The following is a 9,142-nucleotide window of genomic DNA, read 5'->3' as shown; positions in this document are numbered from 1 at the left end:
GGTATCTTGAGATACAAACTGGAGATGTATTTAAAGCCTGATTTGTAAATTATCATTTTGATGGATAAAAATTTCTAACATTAGGAAAAGAGAATAAGCTTCTTAAAAAGGAACTTAATTAGAATGCATCATTCTTAATGCATTTAGATCCTCGATCAGGAGAACATAAACTAAAAGTTCAAAAAACATTTACAAAGAATAGCAAGTGAAAATGCTCCAATTCAAATTGATGTTTTAGTTGAACAAATAGCTACTGAAACGAGTACACGCCAGAAGCGTGGTAGACCAATTAGTTTCAAAAATAAAAATCATCGAAAAGCAGATAGGCATTTGAAATTACCAAGACAAATAGTACTCCTGTTAAAAATGATAAAGACATAGAAGAAACACCAAGAAGTGTCCAAAATTCTAATACAGTATTGACGCCAGAAAACGTTCAAGTGCTTGAAAATTATGAAAATGATGAGATATTGATAAATTATGTCTTTATAGAAGAAAAATAGAACTGAAATAAAATAATTGTCAATAAAATTTTTGCATATAATAATGTGACATTACACATCATGCATGAAAGTAAAGATCTTGAACTAAGAACAGTCAAAGAATATCGACAAAGAAATGGTTGGCCAAGATGGAAAGAAGTTATGAAGGCTGACTTAAACTCACTTGCAAAATGTGAAAATTTTGGATCTGTAGTCCGTACACCAGAAGAATATGTAAAACCTGTTGGATACAGATAGGTATTTGTGAGAAAATAAAATGAGAAAAATGAAGTTGTACACTACAAAGCTTGACTTGTGGCACAATATTTTTCACAAAGGTCTGGTATAGATTATGAAAAAATATATTTCTCTATAGTAAATGCAATCATATTGTGTTATTTGGTCAGTTTATTCACATACTATAAACTATACATGCATCTAATAGATGTGGTGATAGTCTATTTATACAGATCATTGATCGTGATATCTATATAAAAATCTCTGAAGGACTAAAGATGTCTAAAGCATCCAATAAATATTCGTAGGGGTTATGTTTAGTTAAATTGTAAAGATCTTTATATAGTCTAAAGCAATCTGAACGAATGTGGTATAATCATCTTACTAAGTATTTGGCCAAAACGAATTCAAGAATGATGATATCTGTCCATGTGTTTCATAAAGAAATATGCATCTGGATTCATTATAATTGTTGTGTACGTTAATGATTTAAATATAATTGGAACTCTTGAAAAGATTCCAACAATTATAAAAGCTCTAAAAGAAGAGTTTGAGATGAAAGATCTTGAAAAGACTAAATTTTGTCTCGTGCTGCAGATCGAGCATACAAAAAATGAGATCTTTATTCATCAAACAACATAAACAAAAAAGATCTTGAAGAGATTTTATATGAATAAGTCACATCCATTAAGTACCATAATGATCGTAAGGTCTTTGGATGTGAAAAATGATCAATTCCGTCCTAAAGAAGAAAATGACGACATCATTGGTCCTGAAATACCATATCTTAGTGTCATCGGAGCACTAATCTATCTTGTTAATAATACACGACCTGACATATCATTTGTTGTGAATTTATTAGCGAGGTATAGTTTCCCTCCAACCAAAATACATTGGAATGGAATCAAACAAATCTTTCAATATCTTCGTAGAATAGTTGATATGGGTTTGTTTTATCCATATGAATCAAAGTCACAATTAGTTGGCTATGCAGATGTAGGATATTTGTCTAATCCACACAAAGAAATATCTCAAACAAGATACATATTCACATATGATGATACAGCTATATCATGGAGGTCCACAAAACAGACGATAGCAGCAACATTCTCTAATAATGCTGAAATTCTAGCAATACATGAAGCAAGTCGCGAGTATTTTCTACTCCGGAGTTTTAACCAATATATTCTGTCATTATGTGGACTGATTGAACATAAAATAGCTCTAACTTTTCTGTTTGAAGATAATACACCATGCATTAAAAGAACAATTGATGTCCAACAAATCCGTTTAAACGGTAATCTGGCAAATTTATTTAAAAAGTCACTTCCAAAATCCTTCTTTAAAAGATTGGTACATCAGATTGAGATGCGTCGTTTTTTAGATATTAAATAGTATCGATAAAAGGGGGAGACCGTACTCTTTTTCTCTTGGTCATATTTTTTTCCTTATTTGGTTTTTTTTATAAAGATTTTAACGAAGTAGTCCTCATCACAAAAGATATTGTACTTTTTTTTTTACTAAAAAATTTTTTTATTGGAATTTTTTTAGTAAGATTTGAATGAGACATAATCTTAATAAACATTCAAAGGGGAGCATTGTGATAAGGATGGATGTCCATCATTTAATAACTTGAGTGGCTCAATTTTTCAATAAGAAGAAAGTTTAAATTCTCAAAATAGATTACATTAATAAAGTTTAAAAATAAAAAATTTGGTACGTGTATAAATATATAAAAGGTTAAGTCTCAGACAACAGACACAACAATAACATAAATACACTTTTTTTTATAATGTACAATTCAACACATAAAAATTAATATATATATGAATCATCTCAATTATATTGAGATAACAATATTAATAAATATTAATACTAAAAATTTTTATTTATATATTTATTTTATATTTATTTGATATGATTTATTTATTTATTTCACAACATATTTTAATTTATAATGGTTAGTATTTTTAAGGAGTAATCTAATATTTTTATTCCATCAGTATAATTTCAAATTTTTACTACATACTATTAAATATTATTAACTGAAAATAATAAATTATAGTAATCCTAATATTATTCTTATTAAAATATAAAATATAAAAATAATGAGACGAAAAAATATATAAAAAAAACTAATGAAAAAACTTAATGAACATATCACATATGGGATCCTACATCCCAAACATTTATTCCTTTAAATATATAGAGAATGGAGTGCTATTATTCATTAAATTAAATAATATTCTTAGCTGCAAATGGATCACGCACTTTACAGATTGCTTCCAAGGGAATTTTCTTTGACACAACTTGTCCTTTCCATTCAACCATATCAATTTCTTCATGCGTTGTTCGTTCCCATTCAAAACACTGAATCAACAAACCTAAGGCCAAATTCACTGTGCGTTGTGCCAAATTCGCTCCTGGACAAGCTCTTCTTCCTATTCCAAATGCAATTAGCTTGTTTTCTTCACCTTGCTTTTCAAACCTTTCAGGTTTGAATTGTGTAGCGTCGTCACCCCACACTTTGGGATCTCTATGAATAGCCCAAGCATTCACCAATACCATTGTGTCTTTCGGTACCTTATATCCCTCTAAGGTGAAATCCTCTGAAGAAAGATGTGGAACCAATAATGGTCCTGCGGGGTTCAATCGAAGTGTTTCGTTCACTATGTTTTGAAGATAATTGAGCTTCGAAACATCAGGCTCGTCTATGAGGCGATCTTGTCCAATCTCTCTGTCTATTTCTTTTCTTGCTTTCTTTATGATTTCTGGATGATTTAATAAATTAGACATTGCCCATTCTAAAGTCACAGATGAAGTGTCTGTTCCAGCGAGTAACATAACCTGCAAGTCCAAATTATAAATTGAGCATGTTGTCAGCAACTGGCATGCATGCATGTTTCTTTATTCTTTGATTTTAGCTACCATCTTTTTAATTGAGTTTCTAATTAACTCCCTGATTATTAATACAAGTTATGATGAATATATTTGATAAGTACTTTAATTTTCCAGACTACTTCGCATAGAATATATACTTCATTCAATGAAATTACGCAGGTTCTTCATTTTATATATCATATCTAAGTAACCCATTCTGAGGTGTAACACTACGTGCAATAACAAGAAAAATCCTATACTAGACCGTGATGCATGTCTAATAAAAGATTTAAGTATTTTTATTGTTTTTTCTTTCACATGTTATGTATATCATATATAAATCAAAAGTACTATTAGTATATTAAAATTAACTACTAAAATCAGTCGTCAATATATTTATATGAAAATTCAGGTGCAGTCGACTTTACGCGAACTTGATAGTTAAGAGCCGTTGGATAAAAATTTAGTCAAATTATCTAACGATTCTTAATTATCAACTTCAGGTGAAATTGACTGCACCTGAGTTTCCAGTATAAATATATATATATATATAATTTATTTTATTTTTAATATATATTTATATTTCAAACAAATATTTTATATTAATAACTATCTTTTGAAAGTTAATTTTGATATAATATACATCTAATATAGTCCTATATAAACTTATCCTCATCCTAAATATGAGGTTGCATCTTGTAAGATCAACCGAAGAATTAAGCTGGATGAGATAGAAAAACATACCAGAATAAGTCCTTTGATGATTTGATCTGTATAGTACTCAGGATGCGACTGTTGCTGAGTTAAAAGATGATCAATCATGGTGTTAGTGTTTATCTTGCGACTGCGATGTTCGTCAATGAGCCCTTGTAAAAAAGAATCAGTTCTCTTACTAAGCCTCTTTAACTTGTTCTCCAAACCATCAAAATCGAACCACCGAAGAACTGATATGAAATCTCCAGGGTTGTTTGCTCCTCCCAAAGCCACCAACTCCTTGATTATTGCTCTGAATTGCCTCGCTTCTTCAACATCAGTGACGTCACAATCTTCGCCGTAGTATCTTTTTCCAGAAATCATTCTCATCATAGTGTTGAAGGTCATTTCCGAGAACTTAGATCTGAGCTCCACTTTGTTAAAGCCGTTGGAAGATTCCCGAGCCAGCTTCTGCACGAGCCTCATGATCTCGTCTCTTCGGATTTCCAAGAACGTGGTGATACGGTGCGTCGAGAGAACTTCGACCGTTGCGATGCGGCGGAGGTTGCGCCAGTGGTCTCCGTAAGGGGCAAGCGCCAGGGTGGTGTAGTTGTAGCCGATGTACTTTCCAGTGAGAAAGTGAGGACGGTTTGCAAGAACGATGTCGTTTTTGGAGAAGCATTCTTGCGCTGCCGTTTGTGATGAAACGACAACCACAAGGCGGGAACCGAACCAGAGAGAGAAGAGTTTGCCATATTTTTGTGACAGCTCATAGAAAGCGCGGTGGAATGGTTGTTTGAGTTGGTGGAGGTTTCCAATTAGGGGAAGATATGGTGGACCTGGAGGAAGGTTTTTGAGTGCTCTTGATTTGAATAATAGCCTCAAAGTGAGAAGGAAGGAGATTGTGATGAGTGAGAGATATAGGAAGAAGGTAGACATGATTATTGCTTGTTGAATGTTGAATTATATTGCTTGATATTGCGCTTGGATTTTAATTTATAGATGAAGACGTGTGATTTGCACGTCACACTTTTTGCTGCATATATTGGATTGCGTTTGAGCTTACGTAATGGTCATATACGTCATTGGGATTAGTTTCTTTAATTTGCTCATCCATGATTAAGGCTCCGTTTGGTTGGTGTTCTTTGAATATAAAGACACAAATATAAATATACAAATAAACATAGACACCAATATATATAAATTTGTGTAATATGTTTAGTAGTTATACATAAAATATAGTCATCTAATTTAAATGTCTATTTTATTTTAAACATAACCATCACCACTACCTACTTTTATTATTATTGACTTCTTCAATTACAACTAATTTTTCAACCTTCAATCCAAATGAATATCACCAATAAAATTTAATCATCAATTTAACAATTATTTTTTAATAACAAAAACTGATGCAAATTTAAAATAAAAAAATTTAAAAAATAATAAAAATAAAGAAGAAGATGAGACTTGAGAGGAATGTAAAAAAGGCCAAATTAAAAAAAACAGCAAAAACAAAAAAAAAGGTGATAGGAAAGGAAAAAAAATTGGTCTAGCTAAATCTGAAAAAAAATTGTCTGAGAGAAGAAAAAGACGAGAAAAAAGAAGAGCAAAGGCAACATCGCATCAGTGGCACTAGCGACAGTGATTCAGAAGGCAAAATCGCAGAAGTAAGGGTAAAATAATTAACCGAGAAGGGAAAGATGAAGAGACAAGGGCGTAGTGACGACAAAGACAGTGACGATGGCGATGACGGTCGCAGATGAAGCAATGACGGAGAGAGGCAGTGTTAGAAGAAGAAGGAAAAAAGAGGAGGAAAGATGGAGAACGGAGATCTAAGAAGAGGAAGAGGATAAAAATGTAAACAAAAATCTATATTTATGTCTAAGATTAATATCTCAGTTGAGAAGAAAGACATTAAATACATATATTTTATGTATACTTGTGTACCACTGTATCTATTAAAATTTGTGTCTTATCAAATAAACAGTGAACATGTGTCACTGTATCTATGTCTCTAAGGTAGCGTTTGGTGGAGAGACAGAGACGGAAAGACTGAGATTGAGAGACAGAGACTAAGAGACAGGGATTGAAATAAATGTCAGTATTCTGTTTGGTGCAAAATGGGAGACAGGAATTGAAACAAGAATGAAACTCTAATTTAATTTGCACAAAGGATAAAATTAGAATTAATTAATTGAAATGAAAGTATTTTAGGTATAAAATATTATTAAAGTTTCAATCTCCATCTCTAAAAATTTCAGTCCCCTGTGTCCTTACTTTTTGGAGGTACTGAAATACTGAAATTTTAGAGACAGAGACAGAAATTTTAGTACCAATCTCTGAACTAACAAACACAATACTGAATCTCAATCTCTCAGTCTTTGTCTCAGTACCTCAAAACAAACGCTACCTAATAGACATAAACACTAAACAAATACTGTTTAAGTATACAACTTTAGTGTTTTGTTAATGATTATTATTATGTCTAATTTATATGTGAATCTATTTTCTGTTATCATTTTTATAGAATATCTAGTTGTAAATTGCGTATTAAAGACTTTATTTTCACTTATAATAAAAAGTTAAAAAAATATTTATCCTTTTTTTTGGTTATGTTAACGTTGATATCTTTTGGTTAGAATGAGATAAAATATTCTAAAGATTTTGACTTGTATCTTCACATCAGTTTAGGAGGACAATTTATAAAGATATTTTAATATTTAAGTTAGTAGTATTTATAGATGATAATGATGATTTTTGTGTTCCCTTTTTCAAATTTTCTTGTTTTTTATTTTATATTTTTTTGAGTATCTATTATTGGATACACTACAAGAAAAAGCGTGTTTATTGACGGCAAAAATCGACGGCTATTTCTGCCGTCGATAATTTTCGACGGTCTGCTGTCGATATTACTAAAAAAAAATAATTAAAATTAAAAATATTAAAATCGACGGCTTTGTCGTCGATATTTTTATAATGCATTAATTTATTTCCCTATTATCGTCATATTAGAGGTGAACCAGTAGTTGAAAATAAAATCGACGAATATGGCGTCTATTTTATTATTTTAAATATCGACAACTTTGCCGTCGATAAATTTGAACGGTCTAGATTACCTTTTAAAATGGGATGAATGGTCTAAATTTAATCTATATAATAGACGCCATATGTGTTTTTTTTTATATTAAAATCGACGAATGTGTCGTCTATTTTATTATTTTAAGTATCGACAACCCTGCCGTCGATAAATTTGAACGATCTAGATTACTTTCTAAAATAGAATGAACGGTCTAAATTTAATCTATGTAATAGACGCTAGATGTGTTGTTTTTTTATATTAAAATCGACGATTTTGTCGTCTATTTTATTATTTAAAATATCGACACCTTTGCTGTCGATAAATTTGAATAAAATTGACAAACAGGCCGTCGATTTTTATCACTAAAAACACATTTTCTCAACTCCTGCTTCCAAAGTTCAGAAACGCATGTCTTCCCCAAATTCAAGCTAGGTATTTTTATCACTAAAAACGCTTTCTCTTCAACACCGCCTCCGTCCGACACCACCACTGGCGACCACCATCGCCTACCCTCTCTCTCTTCTTTCTTCTCTTTCTTCCCCATTTCTCCATTTCTTCCCCATTTCTCCATTTCTTCGTTCCTGCGTGCGACACCCCTGTTCGTGGAGTCACCCTCTGTCCGCGTCTTCAAGCACCGACAAGCAACCACCAGCGGCGGCGACCTTCTGTGCCACCGCGAGATCACCACCACCCCACCGCCTCTCCGTTCTTCTTCCTCCTTTCATCAATGCAGGTTCCCTTTCCCTGTTTCCTGTCTTTCTTTTCTTTATTTTCACTGCTTTTTAATTCTGTTTTTAGAAATTTTGGTTAGGCTTAGGTTTGTTAAAACTTGTGTTTCTGGACTGAAATTGTTGTTGGCTGTATCTTTCTGAAATTATTGGGTTGAATGTTGCTTAGATTAAACTGAAATTTACTGTTTTGAACTCTGCACACCACATGTTCGGAGAATGCCTGAATGGAATTTTTGTATGTAAGGCTTTATTATTATGATTATTATTAGGTTTATTTTTTCAATTTTATAACATTTTTATAGAGTAAAATAGTAAATAGTGAATTGTATCTAGCTAGGGAAGAATCTAATAACACATCGTATTAAAAAATGAGGTTAGAGACAAAAGATACATATTATGTGCACACGTATTATTGTGTATTTTTTGTATTCTAACATGGTTGTTTGTTTATATTGATATCATGCTTTAATTAAAGACATTTAGAAAGATATCTCACAAAATCAATCAAATTTGATAAAAAAAGATATCTTATTTATATTTTTATTTTTCTCTTCATGTAAACAAATTTCTATCTCCCAATATTTTAAGAACAATTAGACAACTAACTAGTTAGTTCCGGTATCAATTAGCCAACCAAGATTTTCATATCTCACGGTATAAATAAACTTAATGCAAGTTTTTCTAATTGATGCTTTGTTTTCTTTTCAAACTTGAATGCAGTACTAGGTCTGTTCAGAAGTTATTGGAGCATGTAACAAACCAAGAACAAAGATTATGTATAATGTCGGCGCTGACACCAAGTGTTGTTGCTTTGTCTACTAACACAAGCATTTCTCAAGTGAAGATACTAAGGTAACTGTCTTCAATCACTTCATTTGTTTTGATTACTGGGGTTGTATGGGTTTCATCATATGATTGGTTAATCTTTGTGTGAAAAGAATCAGAGTGTTCCATTCTGGCTTAAGTGATTGTTTGTTGATTATAGAGCTTTTCCTTGCAGTAAAGAATTTAAAATTTTAATAAAAATACTAACTCTG

At 31.6% G+C, this 9,142-nt stretch overlaps 1 protein-coding gene across 1 annotated transcript; it reads right to left on the bottom strand.

Moving 5' to 3' along the window:
* Positions 1-2,811: 2,811 nt before the first annotated feature.
* LOC130982443 (cytochrome P450 81E8-like) lies at positions 2,812-5,244 on the bottom strand. Its single transcript, XM_057906452.1, has 2 exons — positions 4,344-5,244; positions 2,812-3,566 (listed from the first exon to the last, which is right to left on the bottom strand). The coding sequence occupies exons 1-2, from the start codon at positions 5,229-5,231 to the stop codon at positions 2,955-2,957; spliced, it is 1,500 nt and encodes a 499-aa protein (XP_057762435.1). The 5' UTR covers positions 5,232-5,244; the 3' UTR covers positions 2,812-2,954.
* Between the last annotated feature and the right edge of the window lie 3,898 nt (positions 5,245-9,142).

This window comes from Arachis stenosperma, chromosome 5 (genome assembly GCF_014773155.1).
Source record: "Arachis stenosperma cultivar V10309 chromosome 5, arast.V10309.gnm1.PFL2, whole genome shotgun sequence".
Lineage (NCBI taxonomy): Eukaryota > Viridiplantae > Streptophyta > Magnoliopsida > Fabales > Fabaceae > Arachis > Arachis stenosperma.
The sequence above is the reverse complement of the archived record's forward strand: the minus strand, read 5'-3'. Positions and strand labels throughout refer to the sequence as shown.

Bases quoted from the DNA above. Each gene is read 5' to 3' on its own strand.
- LOC130982443 (XM_057906452.1), bottom strand. From the start codon at position 5,231: ATGTCTACCTTCTTCCTATATCTCTCACTCATCACAATCTCCTTCCTT. The intron at 3,567-4,343 runs GTATGTTTTTCT...TTGGACTTGCAG, and splicing joins TCATCAAAGGACTTATTCTG to GTTATGTTACTCGCTGGAAC.